Genomic DNA, 27,523 nt, shown 5'->3' with positions numbered 1-27,523 from the left:
ATTGATATTACTCTATTCTTCACTTTATTGTGTGCTGGCTTCAGCCTCGTTGCTTTGCAACCTCTTCTGTCCCTGAGGATCCTGAAGGACAGAGTGTTCTACAGGCAGCACCAGCTTGAATCACTAATGCTGCTAAGCAGAAGGACAACAATTATAGGCCCCCATATGTCCTGGATACACAAACTCCTGCTCTCCCCTCACCCTCATTTCCAGAATATTTCCCTTTGAGTGAAGCCCCAGCCCTTGAAATTAATAACACCTCACTTCTACATAGCCTTTTGGCAAAGAGTTTTCACAGCTATCATGCCATGCGTCCTCACACTGTCCTTATGGGCAGCATTTTATAGGTGAGGACCCTGAGGTTGGGGTAAGCGGAGAGGTTTGCATGAGGTCACCCCTACTGGTGGGTGGCAGAGCTGCATCTGGGATGCAGGTCCTTGGCTTCCTGGCCTGCTGCCCTGTCTCCAGCAGAGCACCTCCAAACGGGCTGCTACTGGGTGACACTGGCTACTTCTCCCTGTGCTCCTGGGAACCTGTCAGCGGTGACTCCAACACCTACTGCAGCAATTGCTGAAAACTAGGTCCTCCAAAGCCAAGCCCAACCAAAGACCTTATTTAGGGCATGCCATATGCCCACTACCATGCCAGTGTTTATGGGGGCCACAAGCACAGCCCCTGTCCTCAAAGAAATGACAGCTTGAACGGGGAGGGAAAACTTAGGCACCAAGTCCAAAGTTAACTTCAAGAGCTTTGCTCTTTTCCATTAAGCAGTCTGTGATCAGGGACAATGACACAGAGACAGACTGTTTCTATATTCTCCTTTCTCCTACCCCAGTTGTGGAGGATGGTATGTGGGGAAAGATAATGATGAAAGAGGGAACAGTGGGAGAAGAAAGGAAAAACTAGAGTCCTGCTGACTGCCAGACACAGTGTAGAGTATATGTTATACATATGCTATCTATATGATGTATTCATATGCAAACATACACAAATGCATGCATGCATAATCACTTTCTATGAATTATCTCATCTATTTGGCTGACTCTAATCTATGTAAAGAGTTTAGGACAGTGTCTGGTATGTAGAAAGCACCAAATAGCTGCTAAGTCTTCTTAGTACTTATCATCACCGTCTTCATTGTAATTATCTGCATGAATAGTTTTAAAACTTTAATTAGATTGTTTAAAATTGAATTTATTGGGGAGACACACTGGTTCCACATGACCAAAAAAAAAAAAAAAAAAAAAAAAAGAAGGAACTCTTACCTTTTGTGACAACATGGATTGACCTGGAGATTATTATTCTAAGTGAAACAAGCCAGTCACAGAAAGACAAATACCATTTGATCTCACTTGCCTGCATGAGTATTATACACAGTATCTCATTTAATCCTTCTAATTCCATGAGGTAGTAACTATTATTTGCATCCCAAATTTACATATAAGGAAACCATTTGCTTATTGTATCCAAGACTGGAGATACTGAGAATTTCAAGTAGAACCTAATCTGGTCCCTGGCAACTTTGGGGGACGTCCCCATCTAGGAAGAGTGGCTGACACACACATAAATACTCATGGTCCACTGGGGGCTGTAGTTGATGAATGTAGCATTATCATGGGGCACCAGTGGTGAATGGTTTGGTATCTGGGAAAATTAGCTAGGTGTCACAGATGATGGACATTGGAGCTGGATCCAGGGGGAGGAGGGTTTTTCCAGGAGAAGCAGTGGAGGGAGGAGAAGGACATGCCAGACAGAGGGAACAGTATTTGCATGAAAGTGCATATTCTGGAGAATGGGAGCAACTAGCAGCAATAGAAGGAGAGTGGAAAAGGTGATTGAGATCAGCTAATTCATTGCTTTGTTGGCCATTATTATAGGAGTTTTACTTTTTGTTCTGTGAGCAATAGGGAACCATCAAAGGGAACCATCAAAGGTTTTTATGAAGGCAGAAGAATGACAGAACAGGAAGAAAATTTGTAGGGCACCAGATGGAAAGGATTGGAGGGAAGAGAGGCTAAAAGCAGGTAGGCTAATTGCGAGGCCATCTCCAAGGTCCTGGCAGTAAGTGGCAAGTGCTCTGGACCAAGATTGCGGCAGTGAGAGCAGAGAGGGGAGCCAATTTGGAGATGAGTTACTAGGTAAGAACCACAGGTCTGGGTGTCATGGAGGGTCTATGAAAGGAAAAAAGTGACAGTGACTCTGATGTACCAGCCTGGATCCGTGGTGAGACTGTTAACCGAGACTGAGAACACAGACTGTTAGGTGGCAAGGGGATGAGCAGGGACAAGTGACAAGTTAAGCTTGGACAGGTTCAGTTAGGGATGCCAGTGGGAGTTCCCAGTGGACATGTGCAACAGGAAGTGAGGTAACATATGGGGACTGAGAAGCCACTAGGGTCCAAGTGGTATTAGTTGACTCTGTGGGACCAGATGGAGTATCCCTTCTCCCATTTATTCCTCCAGGGCAAGGGTTGGGGACAGAGCCAGTTGATCCTTATCATGAAAGGCAGGAGGTGGTGGGGGACATGGCCCAGAGTGAGAAGATGTCCTTTTTTCAGCCCCTCCCAGAAGCCTTGTTCCTTCTCCTCAGGATCAGCACCCCCTTTCCAGGGCTGCACTCTGGCTAGTGAAGGGGGGTGCTCCATCGGTAGAATTCATGTCCACACAAAAGCCACATGCCAAGGAAAGGACAATCACTTCAGTTTTTGAGTTCTTAACTGGGGGGGGTATCTTCTAATGAAATCCAGAAAACTAACTCTTGGGAACTTGGGATGGAAAGGACAAACACCGAAGCTCTGCAATGGCTGGTGCAGCAGTCAGTGCAAACAACAGTCATCAGTGCTCCAGAGCCAGGAGCACATACACAACAGCATTTTTAAAGATCCAGTCTGTGAGAACTACAGCCAGTCTCCTAGTAGTCCTAAAATTTTAATTAGACCTAGCAGGACCCATAACCAAATCCCATAATCCACAAATCTATAGCAACAAGTTAGGCACGAGGGATTTTAGTTACATTCCGAAAGTAAGAGATTCCAAACTGCTGTCTTCCTTCTCTACCTTTGAATGACCCTTTAACAACTGCCTCCCCCAGTACTGTTTACCCAGGACGGCCTTGGTCTCCCTTGAAAACCTGAAGATGGCTACTGATTTCTCTGTTAAATCCCTGGGACTACATCAATAATGGTTCTGAACACTTTCCACACATGAACTCATTTATTCCTTGTGAATTTTACAGACCCTGTTGATATGTATAATAATATTTAATAATATTTATAGTAACAAGAATAACAGATAATGTTTGCTGAGTGCTTAATGTAGGCCAGGGATGGTTCTAAATAGTTCTGTGAAGTAACTCATAATTCCCCATGAATGACACTATGAGGTAGGTATTATTTACTATTCCCATTTTACAGATAATGAAACAATTCAAAAAGAGAGATTAAGTTCTCAAGGTCACACAGTTTATAAGCAGCCTGGACTGAGAAAGAAAGCCTGCTGGCGTGGTTTCAGCATGCTGTTAACTAATGAGGTCTTCTTTAGCCCCTACGAGCTACAAATGCCTCTGGATAAGAGTTTACTGTCCATTTGCACCTCAGACTGGCAGCATCACTTATTTAGGTCCACAGTCCAGATGGTTAAAACTTCTCGGGGTCTTTGTGAAACAGTCTAGGAGCTATTGCCTGGACAAGAGAAGGTCCAGCCGCAGAAGGCATCTGCTTGTGCTCCTGGACAGTCAGTATGTAGGCTGCGGTTAGTTCTAGAAATCAGAGCTATGTTACTTTCCTCCCCAACCTCTGCCCCATTCCACAGATGGAGTGCACTTTTCCTTAAGGTGTGGCCCAAAGAGAGCTTTTTTTTTTTAATGTTTGTTCTTTTAAAAATTATTTATTTATTTTAGATTTTATTTATTCATTTTAGAGAGAGGAGACAGAGAGAGAGAGAGAGAGAGAGAGAGAGAGAGAGAGAGAGAGAGAGAGAGAAGGGAGGGAAGAGCAGAAAGCATCAACTCCCATATGTGCCTTGACCAGGGAAGCCCAGGGTTTCGAACTGGCAACCTCAGCGTTCTAGGTCAACACTTTTACCCACTGCGCCACCACAGGTCAGGCCCAAGGAGAGATTTTTAAAACATACAGAATCCAGAGATGAACCCCAAACCCAGAGACTCTATATCTCTATGAAGGTTGTAGCTGGAATATGAATTTGCCCAATTCCTAGACTGAAAGAGTTCAAGAACTGCTCTTATTTAGTCATTCAGAGGATGTAGGCCAGTCTTCTGTTTCTAGAGGTACCATAATCATGCCTAGGAGTGCTTCCTTGCCCTCCCTTCTGCCGAGCAGAGAATCAGGGAGGGCTGGATTGCAGAGAGCACGCTGAGGGCATGCCTGCACAGAAAGGAGAGCTCCTTTCTGCCACCACACCCTTTGAAAGAGAGTGAATTCTGTGTCCTCAGGAGAGGGTGGGGAGGGGAAAAGAGAGGAAGCAAAGGAAAGCCTCTTAAAACCACAGCACTCTGGGGCCCAGACAAGGGAGTGTCCTGAGGGAGGGGGGAAAGAAAGAGGGTGTTAGAAGAGGATAACAGCAGTGGGCCAGCAGTCAGGGGGTCAGGAGCCACAATGGGAGTGGCTGTGGGTAGATATCAATATTACAGCTACGGTGAGCTTAAAAGGAACCAGAGACACAGCGTTTTAAGGGCGACTTCTTTCCTTTTGTTAGTGTTTCAGGCGCTGGACCCCACCCTCCCAAAAATGATTCCATCTCACCCCTAGGGAATGGGTAGTGGCTCAGTTTGAGGTTGGGGAAAGCCAAGGAAAAGATTTTATGTATTCTTAGCAGTGAATCTGTCTATTTAGTTAACTGGGGGGATGAAGTGGTTGTGAAACTAGTGAGAGAGAAGGCTTGGGAACACTCTCATCTACTGAGACTGGGAGGAAAAGGAGAAGAACGTTACTTTAAGGAAACCACTGAAACTCTGGTAGTGTTAGACCTGCACTGAGCAGGGCTGTCTGTTGCTATAAGCTTTATCATACACAGCAGAGTGCTGGGAATCTTAATTTTTGTTGAGCACTTAATTTGTACTGGGCACAGTGTTGGGCTTTATAGTCCTCATTCTTTAAATTTTTTTAAACTTTGAATTACAGTTTACATTCAATATTATTTTCTATTAGTTTCAGGTGTATAGCATAATAGTTAGACAATTATATACTTTACAAAATTTTCTCCCCAATATTTCCAGTACCCACCTGTACCCATTACAATATTATTGATATATTTAATATGCTGTACTTTACATCCACATGACAATTTTATAACTACCAATCTTACAGGCATCATTCTTGCTTAATCTTCACAGCAGTATCAGATAGATCTTACCATTATTATGCCCATTTTGCAGATGAAGCTCAGATAGGTTACATGACTTTCCCAAGGGCACACAGCTCATCAGTGTCAGAGGCAGGATTTATACACACTGGTCTTACTCCACTAGGCCCTAGACCAGGGGTAGTCAACTCTTTATACCTACCGTACACTTTTGTATCTCTGTTAGTAGTAAAATTTTCTAACCGCCCACCGGTTCCAGAGTAATGGTGATTTATAAAGTAGGGAAAGTAACTTTACTTTATAAAATTTATAAAGCAGAGTTACAGCAAGTTAAAGCATATAATAATAATTACTTACCAAGTACTTTATGTCAGATTTTCACTAAGTTTAGCAGAATAAATCTTTATAAAACAACTCACTATATTTAAATCTATCTTTTTATTTATACTTTGGTTGCTCCGCTACCACCCACCATGAAAGCTGGAACGCCCACTAGTGGGCGGTAGAGACCAGGTTGACTACCACTGCCCTAGACTCTGTCTACTAGGCCCTAGGAAGGAGTCCACATCAAGTTGCGGGGCTGCCTCACCCTTGGCCTGTGGTTCTGCAGGGACAACCTTTCTCTCCACCTTACAGCTTTTGGTAAACAAGATGAGTCACTGTATCTATCATAAATCCCCTCAGGTATGAGTTCAATGTTGGTCTCAGAGGAAAGAAAATGTGGGGGCAGAGTCTAAAAGTCTAAGTCCCTGTGTGTTCCTCTCTTTGACCTGCCTTCCTGGGCATTGAGAGGTGACAGAGTATTCGATCTGTTTAATCTCTTGAATTGAGGCCTTTTAACATTTTTGAGAGCACTAGTTCAGTAGCTCAGGTAAGAGCCTGGGGGTGACTTTGTTGGGAAACTCTCCTATCTCCTGTCCTACTCTAGTAAATTTGATTCTTCTCTATCCCTGGATCACAGTTTTATTAAGTGAATATTTGCCTTATTCCTCAAATACCAAGTCTCTGCTTTAGTAAGTTGCCTTACACTTCATTTTAGCAAGACTAGAGCCCTCCTTTTCTGCCCAAGGAGTTTCCTGGCACTTTTTGCTTGACCTGAGTCCTTCTTCTAGACTCCTACTCTGAGGTTCATCTTTATATCTACAATGATTTTATCTTTTTCTTCTCTCTTCTTCCCTCTTTCAGAATCTGCTGTCATAACGGGCTGCATCTAGATGAGGCTTAACAGGTCGACTTTCCTAGAGGTTAGCATTTTAACTGATGCCTAAGCCTTTAGTAAAGTAATTATATACTTAAGAATTTTCAAGCCCTTGGGAGTACGTAGGGAGAGATTTGGAAAGGCAAGGGAACATTCTTAATACTCCTGGAATGCCATAGGTAGACAAAAATTTTCAGGCTACTGCCAAGCCAGAATCTGGATTATTTTGATTACAATCAGAATCCCTCACATAAGAAGGGTGATCTCCTGCTCCCACCCAACACTCAAGGCTTTGACAAAAAGTCTACAAGATAATTAACTTCTCTGATCCAAGCATGATTTTTCTCAAAGCTCTTTAGTAGAAAAGCTGAAAAAACTCAGTACGTTACCGAAGACCACACAAACAGCAGTAGTCACAGCAAAACCCCTGAGACTGGTTTTTTCCTAGAGCTTGAGAATGAATCGAGTCTCCACTAGACACAAAATGAAGTTCCTTTTTTGATTTCTCCAGCACTGATATTAGCACTGTTTTCAAATCCTCTTTAGACCTGGCACTTTTTGTAGAATAGAAACAAGAAGCTGCTTATTTCTCCTGAGAAATTGAAGGTAGCTAGCCTTGGTCTAATGAACATCTTATCCTTTTTCTCTGCTAAAGACAATGCTCTTCCTGCTGGTCTGGCCTGTTCTTATATATGGCTGAGGAAGTCATTATGAAAACCTAGAAGGACACTTTATTTTTCTGGGTTATGATAGGTTTTCCAAATGAATTTCTGTCAATGACATTCTTCATGCTCATCCTCAAACAAATTCTGGACACTAAAAATGATTTTGTCTTGGTGTTGGGAGAGGAGGGTACATCACAAGTCCTGACTGTCCTCTTGGGCTATTTTGAGGGAACTTAGCAGTCTTAAAAGGAAGGCTGATTATCCCCTTCAGGGACTGACAAGCCGGCCAGAGACAAAGTCCAGTCTCTCAGGAATGTGGTAAATAAAAGCATCGGAAATGCTCCTTTGCTAGAGAGACTATAGCTGTTTTGGCCTCTCTTCCCATTAAAATAGAAAGGCATTGAAAAGGGTTTTCCCACCAGATAGCATGGAGTCATTGTGGTAGCATTTCTAACTGCGCTGAGAGTCAACTGAAACCACATTGCTCTTCCCTTTTACCATGAAGGGGTTTCTAGATTCTCATTTATACCTTCCTGCTTTCTACATCTTTCACTGTTTTAGCAAATTGCTGCATGTAAGATAGAGAAGCCAGCGAGGGGCTGTGCCCACAATAATAGCTATGGTTGCTTAATTTAAGAAATTGAAATGTTGGGTGCACTTCTCCCATTAAGTCTAATATGAGAAATCAGGTGTATACAGCACTGATGAACAGATGACCCCCCCCCCCCACAAGGACAAGTGGAATTTTGGTATGCTGGGGGCTTGGGCAAGAACAAAGAGGCATTTTCATTTTTCAAAGTAAAAAGCAGTTCTGGTGGGGGTGGGGGGTGAGGGTGTTAGGAATTCTCTCAGCACTATGCGTCTGCCCACACCTGAGTCAAATATTGATGACCTTCCCCAGGCCTTGTCCTCCTCTCCCCCTCCCCAAAAGAGAGCACAAGCAGCAGTGAGTCCCAGTACTTACAGGTGCAGAGGATTTTAGGACAGGAAAATGGAGATCGCAGGCTCCTGAATGCCTGCCGAGTCAGTTGCATCAGATTAAGGAAGTGATGACTCTAAGAATAAGATGTTTGGAAAATCTTGTTGTCTTCCTCCCTCCTTTGTCTTTTCAGCTCACATGCAAAGTCAGCCAACCCCTTAGGACATCTGTTCTTCCAGGTTGCCTGGTGTTTCCATGCCCCTTACCGTGAGGGTGCTGGCAGCCACACTGCCCCTTAGAGCCTGTGGCCCGGCAAGGTAGTCAGACTCCAGGGATTAGGTTGGCAAGAGCAACTGTCCTCCAAACGATCAGCCCAGAAAAAGAGAGAGAGTGAGCAAACCCGAGAACGGGTCCAGGACGGAGAGCTCCAGGTCCTTAGCATGTTTCTGGTATATTCCAAAAGTAGCATCCACAGCAGAGAAAGTGTCCCAAAATAGCACAGGCTGCCAATGCCTCGCTGAAACCTGAGAAAGAATTGCTGAATTCAAAGATCTGGGTCGCTGTGGGTGTGTGATCAAAGTGCAGAATTGTTGGTGGTAGGAACTCAAGCTATATAAGCTTAGGAGAGACATGAGGTCACTTGGGTCATGGCCTGTCTTCTCTTTTTCAGTCTAAGTTGGTGGCAGTATCAGAAAGCTTCCTGGTGCTGAGACAGGGGGTTGGCAAGATGTCCTAGGGATGCTGTTTGCATTTCCAGGTCTCTCTTGCACTAACAGTATAAAAGAGCAGTGCTTTATTTTTTTGTGTATCAAACAAGGGAACTGATACTATGCAGAGGTCTTTCTAAGATACTGCTTTCTAACTGATGAAATTCTCTTTCCAGCTGACTTTTCATTTATTTTGGCCTTTGACATAAGTAAATGTCAACTTCTTAAAAACCAACAGAGAAAAGCAAACAGTAGGGTCTCTGTGATTTTCTTGGGATTTGAGGGGTCTCAAATCTCCACCCTCAACCCCGGGGCTTCTAACTGGATGGTAGTCTGTGTATTGCTGCCTAAAGGATGAGGTCTACCCAGACATGCTGTCTCTTTCTGATGAGGTCTTGGGACACTCCTTTCATCAGGCATATTGAACATTTTCAGGATTGTCTTCAGAGAGTGAAGGTCAGTATGTGAAGAATTCAGCATATGCCTTTCTTAGACCAACTTTAAGAAGAAAAAGCACAGAATTTGTTTTCTAGTTTTAGCTCTGCCTCTCTTTGGCTGTGTGATTTTGGGCAAGTCATATTTCTTCTCTAGAACTCAGTTTTTTCCTCAGTAAAATGAAGACAATAATTCCTATCCTAACCCTAACCCAAGGGTATGTAGTAAAGATTAATGCAAATAATCACCTGAATGTTCTTAAGGGAAGGGCTTTTCACTCTCAGTAAATGGTGGCATTGTTCAGGGGACCCTGAATGGTGGCCGCAAAAGTCCTGCAGCAACATGCCTATAGCAAGCCTGATTCTTATCATAGTACTAGGCACTGTGGGCTTCATGCGTAACAGTCGATATTACTTCTGCTTCCAAGCTGTGGGACTTTTGGACAGTTGCTTAGTGCTGCAGAGCTCAATATTACTGTCTGTCAATTGGATATACAAACTAATAGTATAATGCAGGTCTACCATCTTTTATCTGAAACCACTGAAGTTAGTTGGAGTTCAACATTTTTGGTTTTTAGAAAAGCAATATAGTACAGATAACATATGTTATATAATACTGTTCATGGGATCTAAGGCAGTATCCTGTGATCAAAGACATTAATGCTTCTAAATGGGATAAATGAATAGCTTCACTCCAATTCAGGTCCAATTTTGCCACCAAATGAACTTGCCACAAAATTTCAATTTTTATAATTTTTTGAAGATCGAAAAGGCAGATAGAAAATTGCGCACAATGAAAGAAGTTAACACAGCTGATCCTTGAACAATGTAAGAGTTAGGGGTGCCAATCCTCAACACAGTTGAAAATCTGTGTGTAGCCTTTGACTCCCCCAAAACTTAACTACTTATAGCCTACTGTTGACCAGAAGCCTTACTAATGACACACAGTAAATTAACACATATTTTATATGTCATCTGTATTATATACTGTATTCTTACAAGAGTAAGCTCAAGAAAAGAAAATGTTAAGAAAAGCGGAAGGAAGAGAAAATATATACATTAACAGTATTTATATAAAAAAATCCTTGTATAAATGGACCTGTATAGCTCAAACCCGTGTTGTTCAAGGGTCAATTGTACTTATTTAGTGCTTGCCGTGTCCAAGTGTTGTTCTAAGTAGTTTATATACATTAACTTTGTTAGCTGAATCAATAATTCTATGATGTAGAAATTGTTATTATCATACTCACTTCACAGATGAGGGAACTGAAGGTCAAAGAGATTAGCACACTTGTCCAGGGTTCCAAAGCCAGTAAGGGGCAGAGCTGGGATTCTAAATCACACAGATGGGTTTCAAATTCTGTGATATTCACCAACTCATCTACCCACTCCATAGGGTTAAAATGAGTCTTCAAATGCTTACATGGACTAAACAAGTCACAGTGAAAACAGTAACTGGTGAGCTAATGCCCCATCTAAAGGAGCAGCTTACTCAGGTCCAGCTGATTGTTGCCATGCCGGAATGAAGATTCAACGCTCTCTGTTTTTCCCAGAGGAGCCAGAAATCTCACTTTTTATGTGAAATCTGAGTTCTTAATGTTGGCAACTAATTTGAAAATGTTACAAACTTTCTGTGAGTCAAATAAAATTCATCTGCAGTCTGGATCTAGCCCATGGCTGTCAGTTTGCGTGCCCTACAGTGAGAAATTGATGCGAAATTGCTTTTGGAAACTTCAAAATGTGTTCTAGAAACAGTGTCTCATTCTAGAGTTAAGATTTTTTTGTTTTCTTGACTGTAGTTTAGTTTTTGAAAGCTGGTATTCTTGGAGATGAAAGCCAGAATTTAAATGGAGACGTCAGTGAACTTGAATGCTTCATTCCTTTGGCAGGCTGGATAAATGAGAAGCCTAGGTCTTCTGGATGGGCTAAGCCTCAAAATTTCTGCCACACTCACAGGCCTCTTCTCAATAGTTTCCATCCACAGATTCTAGGTGAGGGAAGTAGCAATTTCTTATGAATAGGTGGCTATGTTTGGTACCACATGATTCCACTTCTTCCTAGCACTAGCTGATGGAGCCAGGAGAGGGCATCTGATCTAAGAGAAGTCACTCTATAGGCTGGTAAGCAGCCAATGAGAGAACCTGTGATGAGAACATTGCCAAAGAGGCACAGTTGTGACTAAGTTTGGACCAATGAGAATCTCTTGCTTGGGGAGTTTGAGCACTACACCTAGAGACAGTGAGCAGTTGACAACAGAAGCAGCAATTGAACACATAGAAGGCAGGCAGCAGGACCCATCAATAAGCAGGACCAGGAGAGATTACTGACCCTCAAGTAGATTCCAGATACTTTATGCATGTTTTGTCTGTCTACCTGCCTATGAGCAAGGTACTGTTATTATCCCTGTTTTCCAGATAAGGAAACTGAAATGAAATAACTTAAGTACTGGGGTTGGAGCCCAGGCTTGTTTGATGTTAAGATCAGGACATACATACTCTTCAGGCAGAGGTTCTTATATTTTTTTTTATGAAATGTTTTGGGTTTTTTTTTAGATTTATTTATTCATTTTAGAGAGAGAGAGAGAGAGAGAGAGAGAAAGGAAGGGGGGAGGAGCAGGAAGCATCAACTCCCATATGTGCCTTGACCGGGTAAGCCCAGGGTTTCGAATGGGTGACCTCAGCATTCCAAGTCGACGCTTTATCCACTGCGCCACCACAGGTCAGGCCCAGGCAGTGGTTCTTAAACTCTACAGTGTTTCAGAATCACTTGCAGTAAAATGCGGATTCTTGTGCTTAGTTAAATCAGCACATATACTAAAATGCAGATTTCTTTGGCCTCATCCCAAACCTGTTGAGCCTGATTCTTTGAAAATGAGGCTCATGTCTCCCCATGTCTTCACCTACATTTTAACAGTCCTGCCAGTGGTACCTCTGAAGCTAAGGTTCCCTAACCACACCTAAAGAAGTGCAGTTTGAGAAAGGATGGCAGGTACTGCATTGCCTTCACCTTCAGAAACAAGGTCAATGTCAACAGATGAAATCAAACTCCAATTAAAACTTGGAAATAGAGCTAATTCTGCAAATAAGAGGACATCAATTTGTCCACTTTTTTCTTCCAGGAAGTATACACTGACACCAAGTTATCTGAGGGAAGATGACAGAATGAAGATGAATGCTCAGAAGTTTGTATAAAAGACCCAGGCTGTTCTTTTTTTTAATTTTTATTTTTTGATTAATTTTAATGGGGTGACATTGATAAATCAGAGTACATATGTTCAGAGAAAACAGCTCTAGGTTATTTTGACATTTGCTTATACTGAATTCCCATCACCCAAAGTCCAATTGTCTTCTGTTACCTTCTAACTGGTTTTCTTTGTGCTCCTCTCCTCCCCCAACCCCCTCCCTCCCCTCCCCCCACCCCATAACCCCCACACTCTTATCCATGACTCTGAGTCTCATTTTTATGTCCCACCTATGTATGGAATCATACAGTTCTTAGTTTTTTCTGATTTACTTATTTCGCTCAGTATAATGTTATCAAGGTTCATCCATGTTGTTGTAAATGATCCGATGTCATCATTTTTTATGGCTGAGTAGTATTCCATAGTATATATGTACCAAAGCTTTTTAATCCACTCGTCCTCTGACGGACACTTGGGCTGTTTCCAGATCTTTGCTATTGTGAACAATGCTGCCATAAACATGGGGGTGCATTTCTTCTTTTCAAAGAGTGCTATGGTATTCTTGGGGTATATTCCTAACAGTGGGATAGCTGGGTCAAAAGGCAGTTCGATTTTTAATTTTTTGAGGAATCTCCATACTGTTTTCCACAGTGGCTGCACCAGTCTGCATTCCCACCAGCAGTGCAGGAGGGTTCCTTTTTCTCCACATCCTTGCCAGCACTTATTCTGTGTTGTTTTGTTGATGAGTGCCATTCTGACTGGTGTGAGGTGATATCTCATTGTGGTTTTAATTTGCATTTCTCTAATGATTAGTGATGTTGAGCATTTTTTCATATGCCTATTGGCCATCTGTATGTCCTCTTTGGAGAAGTGTCTATTCATTTCTTTTCCCCATTTTTTGATTGGATTGTTTGTCTTCCTGGTATTAAGTTTTACAAGTTCTTTATAAATTTTGGTTATTAACCCCTTATCAGATGCATTGTCAAATATATTCTCCCATTGTGTAGTTTGTCTTTTTATTCTGTTCTTATTGTCTTTAGCTGTGCAAAAGCTTTTTAGTTTGATATAGTCCCATTTGTTTATCCTGTCTTTTATTTCACTTGCCTGTGGAGACAAATCAGCAAATATCAATATATTGCTGCGTGAAATGTCAGAGAGCTTACTGCCTATGTTTTCTTCTAAGATGCTTATGGTTTTATGGCTTACATTTAAGTCTTTTTTTCATTTTGAGTTGATTTTTGTGAATGGTGTAAGTTGGTGGTCTAGTTTCATGTTTTTGCAAGTAACTGTCCAATTTTCCCAACACCATTTGTTGAAGAGGCTGTCTTTACTCCAATGTATGCTCTTACTTCCTTTGTCAAATATCAGTTGTCCATAAAGGTGTGGGTTTATTTCTGGGTTCTCAGTTCTGTTCCATTGATCTATATGCCTGTTCTGATGCCAGTACCAGGCTGTTTTGAGTACCCTGTCTGTTCTTAAGGCACAGAGCTCATAGCTCATAGCTCATATATATTCAGAAAGCATTTTTTTGTGTGTGTGGAGTACAAATTGCAGCAACTTAGTGCATTGGAAAAAAAATAAGAGAGAAAATTACCAAGTACAGGAAGACATACTGTAAACCACGGAGCTTGCAAATGTAAATCTACCTCCTAGGCTGATGGTAGAAGTTCTTGTTGACCCTAAAATAATTATGTAAGAATTCCATCCATGACCTCATTTATACCATTGCTCAAAATGTTGAACAGGACAAGGCCAAGCCTTGTAGCTTGTTCTGGGTTGTTGTAGAACCTCACTACAGTGATGATACTGAGCTTGTTTCTAATTCATCTGTCTTTAGGAACTTTCTTTGGGAAAAGAATAGTTTGAAGGTTGATTGGAGAGCCTCGTGTCAGAAACTAGTTTGTGGTCCAAATACTTAATAACACCAGGCACGTATTCCTACTAGAGGGTTGTGTGGTTCAAGGGGTGATATAGGACAAATGTGTTGGCCAAATCCAGTCTCAGCAGAACTTGAATTCACATTTGGCAAGTTTTCTCTTTCATGTTCCTTCACATGGACACTTTTTTTTTTTTTATCTATGTTAACATCCTCAATTCACATAAGGTCAAATTCTGTTCCTCTCTCTTCTGGCCAGAAAGACTTTGTCTTATAGGTATCTGATATTATCTGTGTTGATATTTTAACAGAGAGTGATTCCCTAAAGCAGGTCCTTGGACAAGTGCCCATCCTCCTGGAAAACTGCAGCAATCTACAATGCAATGAGAAAGGCTGAGGACTACAGAGTCAATGTTTTGTAAAGTGAAATCCACTTCATTTAAAGGAATGTCCTTTATTCTGAAATTATTTCCTACTCTTTCGGTGTTAAAAAGAACAACTTTCTTTTTATGAAATGAGAATTTGAGGTTGTTTAGTTTTGTTTCTTAATGTCTTTACTTGGAAAAATAAAAATCTAGCAACTTACTGTCAGTCCCCCCCCCCCAATTTTCAGTTTACAATAGCTGCCAGTCTGGGCACCTGGTTTAATATGAACAATTTTGCTGGTACTTCTAAGTACCTCCTATCGTCACAGATGTCCTAAGTGCTTGTAAATTACCTACTTCATAATCTGTGGCAGAATCTCTCAGAGGATTGACATCAAGCTCACAGCTCTGGAGTTTACAGTATACTGGTCTGTAGTTTCCTTATTTAAGAAAATTGGGATGCAGCCCATTTACAGTCTTTCGGTATCCCTCCTGTTCTCTCTGATTCCACAGACCCTTCAGGACAGCACCTAATGCAACGCAGTTCCGTTTGCTTTTCTTATAGTGTTCTTTTCCCTATAGAGTTGGACATGAATATACATGTTGTTTGGAGAATTTGCAACACATCCAATGAAAGCGTAATTCCCAACTAACAGTCACATCTTTCTCTTTGGAGCTACTCAGAACACACCTACTCTCTCTTCCATATGACAGCCTTTCAGAGATTTGAAGACAGTGTGTGACTCTCCCCTGAGTTAAGAGCACCAGTTGAGTCAGACAGACCCGAGCGACAAGCCCAGCTGCTTCACTCCTCCCTCTCAGCACTGAGAGCCAAGGTAAGTTATTTGATTTTATCTTCTTCCGACTTAGTTATTTAGCTGATTTATAAAATGGGAGTAAAAAACCCACTTTAGTGACTTATTGTGTAATAAATAATGGAATGTATGTAAAGTGCTTAATATAGTGCCTGGCAGAGTGAGCACTTAGTAAGTGCTAGCTATTTTCCCCTCTATTATAAGAGCCAGGTAGGCATTTTAAGTGTCAGATTGTTAGGGAGCAAGCGAATGGGGTGATTTTCTCCCTTCCTCATTGATTAGGATCCTAAAGTCAACCAGGTTTTTCTTTATCCTGAGGTTTTTTATTTTCAGTTATCTGTGTGTCTGTTTGCTGGGGCTGTGGGAGAAGATAATGTGGAGAATTTAGGGAAAGGTTATTTTCAAGAACTGGAAAGCTAGTTGTTGATATATTGAACTGTTTCTTGTTTATTCTTATTTTCCCGAGTAGCTAGTCATGCAATCCCTGAAACTCAATTACCTTTTGTGAGGCAGCAGGAAGTATGACACCTCTGAGCCATATTGATCAGAGCAGACTGGGTAGTATGTGAGCGACCTGAGAGATGCTAAGCAGTCAGTTCTGGGCTTTTGCTTCCTTAGAAGGCTTCACCTCCTTGTGTTTGTAGAAGCACTGGCATTAATAAAACAGAATCCTGTGACCAAAATTGCCTGAACATGGAAAAACTCTCTCAGTAGCCTCCTTAAAAAATAGGTTGATGATGAATGGTCACAATGAGCAAGAAGTTGAAATCCTGGAGTAACCAGTGTCAGAATAATTTTTTAACTGTAGCTCTCCACATACTGAGTTTTACAAGCACTTGCAATGATATGAACTCTGAATGCCATTACATCTAGAAAAAATTTGGAAGGAGACACGCCCAATTTTGAACAGACAGAGGAATAGGACTTGAGGGATGGGATAGTTTAGAATCAGGGCTAGCTTTATTTATAGGTATGATTGCAAGTTTTTATTCTGAGAATATATTCTTAGATTACTTGTATAAATATTATTACTTTTATTTATTTATTTTTATTTATTTTTAGAGAGAGAAGAAGGGATAGGAGAGAGAGAGAGAGAGAGAGAGAGAGAGAGAGAGACATCAATTTGTTGTTTCACTCATTCTTGCTTGTCATGGGTTCATTCTTGTATGTGTCCTGACCAGGATGGAAACTGCAATCTTAGCATGTTGGGATGACACTCTGACCAACTAAGTTACCCAGCCAGGGGCTACTTGTAAAAATATTAAACATATATAAAAGTTAGAAAAACAATAAATCATGTTTCAAACCAAAAAAAACTCCAACAAAACAAAAGCAAGCAATTGGAAACATGTTTTAGTAGTCACTATTGACCAAGGATCTAAGTAGTACAGTGAGTTTGCTGGTGAAGAATGGTTGCTTGGGAGGAGAGCTGTTGAAGATCTTTAGTGAGAGCATGCAGGGAGAAGAGAGGAAAGGGTTAGACACATAAACCAAGGGAAACATACCTTTTGAAAAAGAAAAATAACTTTTCCCTGTCTAATACAAGTAATATGGGTCCATTATAGACAAATGAGAAAATGTAGATAAGAAAAAGAGAAACAAAATTACTCTTTAAAGCCAGCACTTGAGTATGGCCATCTCTAACATTTTGGTATATATATTTCCAGGCTGTATTTTTTCTATGCAAAAATATGCTTTTTTATTTTATAAAAATGATATCATCATTTTCAATAGCTGCTGCAGATGCACCATGATTCATTTCTCATTAAATGAACTGTGTTCTTACATTGACATAAAGGTTATTTCCAATTTTTTTTCTTATCATAAAGAGGAGTGCTTTCTAGCTGTGCAATCTTGGGAAAGCTACATGACTTCTCTGTGCCTTTCCTCATCTGTAAATGAAGGTGATAATAGTATGTACCTCATAGGGTTGTTGTAAGTAACAAATAAAATTATATATACTGCTCACAAAAGTTAAATATTTAAAAATGAATATTAAGTGATAAAAAAGAAGCATTTTATTTTTTTTATTTTGCCTTTTTTTTTTTTTCTTCTGAAGCTGGAAACGGGGAGAGACAGTCAGACAGACTCCCGCATGCGCCCGACCGGGATCCACCCGGCACGCCCACTAGGGGCGATGCTCTGCCCACCAGGGGGCGATGCTCTGCCCCTCCGGGGCGTCGCTCTGCCGCAACCAGAGCCACTCTAGCGCCTGAGGCAGAGGCCAAGGAGCCATCCCCAGCGCCCGGGCCGTCTTTGCTCCAATGGAGCCGTGGCTGCGGGAGGGGAAGAGAGAGACAGAGAGGAAGGAGGGGGTGGGGGTGGAGAAGCAAATGGGCGCTTCTCCTATGTACCCTGGCCGGGAATCGAACCTGGGTCCCCCGCATGCCAGGCTGACGCTGTACCGCTGAGCCAACGGGCCAGGGCCTTATTTTTTTTATTAAACAAGATAATCAGAAAAGCAAACGACAAGTCAAAGAAAGTTGTTCAATTAATGCAAATGAGATGCAAAACCAACTTTATTTTGTTGGTGAAAATGCACTGTACAAAAGGCTGAAAGTACTGGAGTATCAGCACATTTCCTGATCCCCTAATTTTTGTGAGCAGTGTATATTAAGTACTTAGTACAGTGCTTGACACAATAAATGTTAGCTTTTAGTATTAGGTATAATAATAATTGTTGTTGGGTTCCTTGTGATTAGTTTTTGGTTTACAGTAGAAGAGAGAATGATTTAAATTTTTCTTTGTTAGTAATATGCTCTGGTAAGCTCTGGAGTCAAACAGAGCTGTGTGTTTTTGGTCATGTCAATTCACCTTGCTGAGGCTCAGTTTTCTTATCTGTAAACTAAGAATTAAAAGGACTTAGATCACAGGGTACCTGTTAGGATCAAACTATGGAATCTTGTAATGCTCTCAGCACAGTTCTTGGCATATGAGAAAAGTTCAATCAAAGTCAGTTACTACTACTAGTACTACTACTACAATATTCAGCCATTGGTGGGGCTGGGAGAGGGAAGGTGGCAGTGAATAGAGCACTTGGAGTATTTTCTGCCCACTTGTTTGATTACCAAGATTGGAAATCATTTTTGAATCAGATGGACCCAGGCTCAAATCTGGACTTTGCCAGTTCCTACCTGTGACCTTGGTCACAATTCCAAACTTATTTCCTCATTTGCTTACGTTGGACATTTTCCAGAAGCCTAAGGGATATAATACATGCATAGTGCTTAGCTTGAGTGGCCAGGTATTACTGGTTGTTAGTTATGAATGTGGGAAAATTTATAACACCCTGAATGCCTCCACTCAACCCTCAGACTCTGAGTCCCTATGCCTCAGCTACTTGAACTTCACCTAAGGCTTCGTCTTATTCAAGTTTCAGAGACCAGTTCTTCCTGAGGGCTTAAGGGGTACTGATTCAGAAAGTTAGCAGGCTCTGGTAAACCTTTCTGTTAGTTCTGCTATGACCTTGCACTCAGCTCTAGAAAGTAGGCTAGGAGCAAGCTCTCACCTGGTATGTTAAAGAGTGGTGTGCTTTTCTTGCCAGTTGTCTGAATGACCTGGAGCCTTGCTGCCAAATCTTATCTCTGTGACAAGGACACTGGTTGTCAAATTTCCCTCTGGGTCTCTGACACTGGGACAAATTACCTTGTATTATTATTATTGTTGTTGTTGTTATTATTATTATTATTACTATTATTATTACCATCACAAGGCTCTTTCAACCACCTATGGCCCATTCTCCCAAACCCTGGTTTCCTTACACTCAAGTAACTCTTTGAACTCCACAATATTTTTCCACTCGGCCTCTAACCCTGGTTCCATTACCTCTAACCCCTGCCTGTGCTTCCAGGACTCCCATGTCTGCTTGGCCACATAAGATCTGTCTCATTTCCTTAGCCAGGACTGTTTTAGTTTCATTTATTTAATTGTGTGAATCTCCTCTTTTGTTTGGAACAGACAGAGGCAGGTATAGTGGGCTGGTACAACTATTGGGGGTGAGAGGAAACGGGGTGGAGTTGCATAGGCCAAGTGCTAAAGTGGAGTTTCTGGAGGGTTATCAAGTGAAAAGTGGCCAGAGGCAAATGTCAGAGCCTATATAGAGGCAGGAATCTGGGACCAGAGAGACAGAGCAAGCACTAGCAAGTCGGGAACAGTAGGGTGGGAGGGGGGCAGGTGGGCAGGCAAAAGGGGGGCGTGGCAGGGGATAGCTAAGGGAGATTGCAGAGAACAGCTGCTGGTATTGGGTCTTACTTTAATGAACTGGCTGGGCATGGGGCATAAGAGAATTGGCTAGACTCAAAGAGCTAGGGGTGCAAAAGACATGCTCTCCCTCTTCTCCCTAACTGGCAAGGTAAGATCTTTCTGGGTTTTCCCTGGTGTGAAACTGGCATGTTCAGAGATTTTTTTCTGAAGATTGGAAGTGGATGTCTATGATTGTTCTTTTGACTCATCTTTCTCATTGCACTAATTAGTAGGGTAATCAATGTGCCAGCAGAAGGCCAGAATTTCTTTTATTACATTCTATCTTGGGGTTGTTCAAGGCTGGAGAAGGAGGGAGGGGTTTTGGTGACTGAGTAAGGGGGAGAGAGAGCAGATCAGGTGGAGAAGAGTAGGGGATCCTGGAACTGGATGGACCTGGAAATTTATAGGATTTCAGGCAAATTATTAAATTTCTCTGGGCTTTAGTTTCTCATTTATAAGATGAAGATAAAGTACTATCCCATCTCTTTGTGTTGCTGTGGATATCAAATAAAATGATGTGGAGTGCTTGCCAGTCAGTGCATGCTCAAGAAATGTCTGCTGTTAGAGTTCCTGTTGCCAGTACTCTCATTATTATTATGGAAGCACAATGTAGTGCGTTTAATTGTATCATTGTCCCAAATGAACAAGAATTCCATTTTTTACATGAACAGGTTGTGGGAATGTGTTAACATAGTGTAATTAGTGTATTGATTTCCAAGTTTTGTGCCAAGAAGCCCCTTCTGGGACTGATTATTGGGATGGACTGCAGGGATGAAGCTCTGTGATTGCCCACCCTCATGTCATTACAGAAATTTGAAATTTGTTCATGCTACAGACTGGGCTTCAAGTGAGCTAGGATGTCAGTCAGAAATAAAATTGAATACAGCCTCAAGGATGCTAAAACCTAGGTAATCCTCAGGAAGAGTGATAGTCAAATACATACAATTTTTACTGTTGCAGTGAACCTATTTTAACCCAGACCCTGGCTAATCTGAGAAGGCTGATGAAATGGGAATAATAATATCTCTCAATCAAAGTACTGTAACATTCAAATGAGATAATGCAAATCCCTGTACATTATAGACAGTTTCAAGTTGCACACAGTTACCTAAAGTTTAGTACCTGGAACACACTAACTGAACAATAAGTGGTATTAATAGTGGTTGTTGTTTTTGTTATTAATAATAATGATGACAATAAACTGGCTTTTCAGTTCATGGAATGCTGCTCCCAGTCATTGGTCGGATAAATGTCTTCCTTTTCCTGATGAAGACATTCAGGGTCATCAGAGTAGTAAAATGAGGACTAAACTACTGGCAGTACTCAGTGTGCCCCAGGAATTAATGATTTTCCTGGAGCAAAGGGCTTTCTCATCTAGGCCTGTCACTGCCTTGGCTGGCTAGTGAAATGCTCTGGTCAGATAGAACAGAGGCTAGGAACATGCACTTCTCACAGTTTTCCAGCAGGTGGTGCTGCTGCTTCATTTGATACAGGACTACTCAGGCACCTGGCAGCTGAGGTTGCTGGCATTTTTAGTCTTTATAAAATGAGAAGGCTGTGCTGTGTGACTTGAGTGGTTTGGTTTGAAAAGAATAGTAGTGGAAGGAATATTTGCTACAGCTTCAAATTTGTACATTATTATACAGCTTCTTGAACCCAACAGGCCTGTCTCCAATGCCATATAGCAGGCAACACATACAAAAGGCCTCTATCATGAATCATTTCTCTGTTTCCCAGTCTTCTTTATATTGGCTTTTGACTGCTAAACTTGTTTCTCGTTAACAGATTTCTTTGCTACTTGGGCTTCAGCAGGACCCCTGATATCACCACTTTAGAGGTTTCCTCCACACTATCCTGTGGCCTTGCCAGATATGTCATCACCGTTACATTCACTGCAATTCAACGATATGATGAAGGAGGAAAATGACTCCCCAGACGGGGAGATGACCTTCTCTGAACCAATGATAGAGACCAACCAAGAGATGCAAATTCTGGAGTCTCATGAACAGTCTATAGCCTCAACTCCAGAATCAGACCCTGGAGGGATATCTACACAGCTGATGACATCCCTAGAGTTTGACACCATGTCCCCATCTCTAATGGGAATATCAAACTCTGGAGAATTGCCCTCACCACTAATGACAACCTCAGACTCTGGGGTACAGTCTCCATTTCTAATGCCAACTTCAGGTTCAAGGGCACTGTCCCCAATTATAATGCCAGCTTCAGAATCTGGACCACAGTCTCCACTGCTAATGCCAAGCTCAGATACTGTTACATTGTCCCCACTGACATCAAATTCAGACTATAATCTAACGTCTCCGGCGCTAATGCCAATTCCTGACTTTGGAACAACATCCACAACACTAGTGGAAACACCAGATTCTGCAGAGATGTCACCATTGGCAATGCCAACTCCACCCTCTGGAGCAATGTCTACACCTATAATGAGCACTCCATCCTCTGAAGAGATGCCAACACCATTGATGCTAGTCACAGATCCTGGGGAAGTATCCCCACTTGTAATGCCAGATATAAACCCTGGAGTGATATCCATACAGCCAATGTCAGTTCCAGGCTCTGAAACAATACCAACAGTGCAAATTACAGAAGAAGACACTGAAGCAATGTCCAAAGTGCTAATGAGTGCATTGGCCTCTGGAGACGTATCTTCACTGGTCTTGTCAAACTCAGACTCTGAAGTTATATCCTCACTGATAATGTCAGCCCTAGCTTCTGAAGAAACATCAACCCACCCAACAAGTACTCAAGACTCTGTGGAAATGCCCACCCAGCTAATGTCAGACCCAGACTCTGGAGTAGAACCTTCACTGCTAATGTCAACGCCAGGCTCTACAACCATGTTCACACCTCTCCTGTCAGTTCCAGATACTGGAGAAATGTCAACATTGCCAAACCCAGTCCAAGATGCTGAAGTAATGTCCCCACTGCTAATGGCAGCTCTGACATCTGGAGTGATGCCCATCCAGCTGATGCCAGCCCAAAGCTCTGGAGTTATGTCCGTACAGTTGACACAAAATCTAGACTCTCAAATCATGTCTACTCCACAGATGAGAGTAACAGCCTCCGGGGGGATTTCCACACTGCCAGGGAGACCTTTAGATCCTGGAGCAGTGTCCACACCACAAATGACAGTCCCAGCATTTGGAAATATGTCTACATTGCTAGAGACAACCTCAGCCTCTGAAGCATTGTCCACCCCACTGATGACAATCACATCTGGAACAATGTCCACAGAGCAGATGTCAACCACAGCCTCTAGAGTGATATCCACACAGGTAACCATGACCGGAACATCTGGAGCAACATCCATAGACTTTATGAAAGCCACAAACAATGGGGCGATGTCCACACTGCAAATGAGAGTCCCAGCTTCTGGAATGGCATCCATACCACTAAGAAGAGCTCCAGATTCTGGAGCAATGTCCACACAGCCAACAACTGCTGCAGGCTCTGAAACAGTGCCCATGCTACAACTGATAGCCCCAGTCTCTGGGTCAATGCCCATACTGCAAATGAGAGCCCCTGCCTCTGAAGCAGTTTCCATGTCACAAAGGAGAACCATAGCTTCAGGAGTGACAGCTGTACCACAAATGAGAACCCCCGCCTCTGGAGGAATGTCCACCCCACTGATGACAACTAAAGCCTCTGTAGTAATGTCTTCACTATTAACAAAAGATGTCACCTCGGGAGTGATGTCCATGCCACAGATGGGAGCTACAGACTTGGGAGGATTGTCCAAGCCACTAATGATACCGAAAGCCTCAGAATCAATGTTCACACAGCAAGTCCATGTCTCTGGAGACATGTCTATACCACAAATGACAACTGCAGCTTCTGGAACTATGTCCACACCTCTAGTGAGTGCCCCAGGTCCTGGAGCAATGCCTACAGAACTAATAAGACCAACAGCCTCTGGAAAGATGCCCAGGCAGCCAATGACCACCCAAGCTTCTGGAGGGATGTCCAGGTCACTCCAGAGACCTATGACCGCTGGAGGGGTGTCCCCACTGCAAATGCAAGTCCCAGTGTCTGAAATGATGTTCACACCAAAATTGAGAGCCCCGGCCTCTGGGGAGATGTCCATACCACAAATGAGAGCCTCAGACCCTGGAGAGATGTCTCCACTGCTCTTAAGAGCTTCATCATCTGGAGAGATGTCTGTACCACTAATGAGACATCCAGTTTCTGGAGAAGTTGTCACACCTCTGAGACTCCCAGCTTATTTAGTGATGTCTACACCACAAATGACAGCCACAACTTCTGGAGGGGTGTCTATACCACAAATGAGGGGTCCAGTCTCTGGAACCATGTCCACACAGCCTGTGAGATCCACAGCCTCTGGAGTGATGACCCTGCCTCAAATGACAGCCATGGTCTCTGGAGAGGTGTCCATACCAGTGATGACAATCCCAACTTCTGGAGCAATGCCCACAACACAAATGATACCCATGGCTTCTGGAGAGATGTGCACACTATCAAACCAAACCCCAGCCCCTGGAATGATGTCCCCAACACAAGTAAGGGTTCCAGTCTCTGGATTTATGTCCACACCATTAAAGAGACCTTTAGCTTCTGAAGATGTGTCCACAGCCTCTGGAAAGATGTCCACTGCACAACTGACAGCGATGGCCTTTGGTGAGAAGCCCAATCCATTCATGAGAGCCACAGCCTCTGGAACAATGCCCATGCCATTCATGTCCACCATGGCTTCTGGAGAGATGCCTATGCCGCTAATGGGAAGCATGGCTTCTGAAGCAGTGTCAGCACTGCAAACACAAGTTGCATCTGGATCTATGTCTTTGCCACAAACAACATATTCAGCTTCTGGAGAGATACCTGTGCCAACAATGAGAGCCTTGGCTTCTGGAGCAACGTCTACACCACTTATGGGAGCCTCGGCTTCTGGAATTATGCCCACACCACTCCTGAGAGCCATAGCCTCTGGAATGACGTCCATGCCACAAATGACAACTGCAGCCTCTGGAGGGATATCCACACCACTAATGAGGGCCTCAGTCCCGGGAGCCATGTCCACACCACAAATGGCAGCCACAGTCTCTGGACTGATGCCCACTCTGGACATCAATGCCACATACTCTGGAGAAATATCTGCCTCTGGATCAAAGTCTACACCAGACATGACTGCTACAACTCCTGAAACAGTGAAGCCACCACCAAAGGAAGTTCCATCCTTTGGCATGCTGACCCCAGCACTCTGTTACCTCTTAGAAGAGCAAGAAGCAGCCCGAAGTTCATGCCCCAAGGAGGAGGAGGACATAGAGATTGATGAGGAGAAGCAAATGCAAGGATTTTTGAATGATTCAGAGAAAATGGCATTTCTGGTGTCTCTGCATATGGGGGCAGCAGAAAGGTGGTCCATTTTGCAGATGGAGATAGGAAACCCCCTTTCAGATGAAAATAAATCTTTCCTGAGAAGATCGCAGGGCTTATATAAATCCCTCTCTGAGATAGATATCCTCAGTGCTGTTCTTTGCCATCCTAAGCAGGGCCAAAAGTCAGTTAAGCAGTATGCCACTGACTTCCTGCTGCTGGCCCAACATTTGTCTTGGTCTGATGCCATTCTGCAAACCAGGTTTCTGGAAGGACTCTCAGAAGCTGTTACCACTAAAATGGGACGGATCTTCCTGCAGGTGGCTGGCAGCCTAAAGGAGCTGATAGACAGGTCTCTCTACATTGAGTGCCAGCTGGCTGAAGAGAAGGATAACCCGGGAAGTTCAAGCCAGGTTCCGCCATCATCCTATAAGCGGAATAATGAGGAGGCAATGGGGAGTAATCATCAACAGACAGAGGAGGTAATGATGGGAAAATACACTCAAGGTTTTTGAGCAGAAAAATAAAGAGGGAATTATGAGGAATACATCCTTTTCCTTTGAGTAGGATAAGGAAGAGACGAGGGGGAGGCATTGAGCTGCTAGAGCATAATCCCCAACCTGGAGTATCATCAGTGGGCCTGTCTATTACAGTAGTTTCCAGTGTATTAACTACTTTGAAGACCAAAGCCCTGCTCAAGTTATCGAAGGCCTAGGATGGTTAAAGGACTAAGTCTTATGATTAGGGGGAGCTGGTTGGGCTCAGTTTCAACTCTGCACTTACTCCACTCCAGTTCTAAGGGAGGAGTCATTTTTCAGGGGCCAAGTCTCACCTACAGTCACATGTGTTATGGACCTAGGTTATTAGGGAATTTGGCTACCCTAGTCTTATGTTATACTTTTACAAGTAAGGTGCATTCGACATTTTTTGTGTTTGCTAGGTTACTAAAATTATCCAAGCAGAACCCTTTTTGTCACTGTAAGCATGGCTCTTACCTCTGCTATTTTTTGCTTTTCTCATTCCCAGCACCAGCATGTTCCCAAACGCTGTTACTACCTGAAAGAGCATGGAGATCCCCAAGAGGATCTCCACAACCACCTTCGTCAGAGCATGGGTCATCAGAAGCCCTCCACCAACAAGTAATGTTCCCTGGACTCTTCTGTGATATCTGACTCAGCTGCTAACTTGAGGACTGGTTCCTAATTCCATTCCATTTAATTACATCATGAACCTTGTGGCCTTCCTCCTCCAGCCTTTCCCTCCAGGCACATCCTACCTTATCTTCCACTTGGGTGACATGACCTTCTCTTATTACCCCATATGCCTGTGACCTGCCCTGACAATCAGAGTGTAGATTTTAAGAGTGTTTGGTGTATGAAGTTATAAACTCCTATCATCATCAATGCCAGTTTTTGTTCTTGGTCCAGGGATATGTTTAAGCAGGAGAATCCATGACCTACCTTGAAAACACCTTACGGTATCTTACCACATGTCATCAGGTAAACTTGAGGGGACTCCCTGGTACCCATTTCACCTGGCAGGGGAGCGTATAAGGAGAATGATAACCACTCCTACATAACCCTTTTTACCCAGTAGACTTGCCCTTATGTGCCCCAACTCATAACATCTAAAACAGGTCTCCAGGATACTTTCCCTCTTTATGGTCTCCATTCTGAATCATTCGTTTTAACTCATAATAATAATCATTGTAATGGCTAACGTTCATTGACTGTGTACTCTGTGACAGATACTGGGTTAAATTCTTGACAAGAACTCTCTCACTACATTCTTAACATAACCAAACTTGATATTGTGTTGTCAGCTTCTGACCTTTTGATCTGTTGTGTATGGCTTTTGTCTTGTCCTTCAGTATCAAATCTCTAGCTTTGACCTCTGGGTGACCTCTTTAGTTGTTAGTTGCTCTCAGTCCTCTTGGCTATTGTGCTTCATTGCTAGCGCTCTTGATAAGGGTCTTGGTCTTTAAACAGGCATAGATAGAACATAATGTGATCAGTGTTTGCCTTCAGGTGATAGGACTATGGGTGTTGTTATCTTCTTTCTACTTCTCTGTGCTTTCCAGATTCTCTACAGTAAGCATGCATTGTTATCGTAAAAGTAAATAAACTTCATTTATGAAAAAAAATAACTCTTGCTAACAGAATTTGATTTATTGTGTCCTTTATTCAATCAACATTTATTATCTAACTTGTATCAGCCACTGTTTTGGGGACCAACAGATAAGAACTCTCATTGAATGCAAACTTTATTCCAGTGGAGGGAAGAGACAGACAACAAGCAAAAAAACACATAATAAGATAGGTTGAAATTGTGAATATTACCAAGACAAAAAATCAGGATAACAGGGAATGTGATCCTAATGGGGCCAATTTATTCACTGAATCATAGTCTATGTAATTAGGTTACTCAAAGATCTTTAAAAAATAGTAC

General features: G+C 42.5%; 1 protein-coding gene across 1 annotated transcript in view; it reads left to right on the top strand.

The window, feature by feature from the left end:
- RTL9 (retrotransposon Gag like 9) overlaps positions 1-27,194 on the top strand; it is a 124,599-nt gene extending 97,405 nt beyond the window's left edge. The window contains exons 3-5 of the mRNA XM_066250288.1: positions 15,378-15,499; positions 21,506-25,557; positions 26,102-27,194. Of these exons, the coding sequence (XP_066106385.1) occupies positions 21,592-25,557; positions 26,102-26,218 (4,083 nt within the window). The 5' untranslated portion in view covers positions 15,378-15,499; positions 21,506-21,591 and the 3' untranslated portion in view covers positions 26,219-27,194. The remainder of the gene's footprint in view (positions 1-15,377; positions 15,500-21,505; positions 25,558-26,101) is intronic.
- Positions 27,195-27,523: the final 329 nt, after the last annotated feature.

The sequence above is a fragment of the Saccopteryx bilineata genome, chromosome X, assembly GCF_036850765.1.
Source record: "Saccopteryx bilineata isolate mSacBil1 chromosome X, mSacBil1_pri_phased_curated, whole genome shotgun sequence".
Taxonomy (NCBI): Eukaryota; Metazoa; Chordata; class Mammalia; order Chiroptera; family Emballonuridae; genus Saccopteryx; species Saccopteryx bilineata.
Note: the sequence above shows the minus strand (reverse complement) of the source record. Positions and strands in the feature narration are given on the sequence as shown.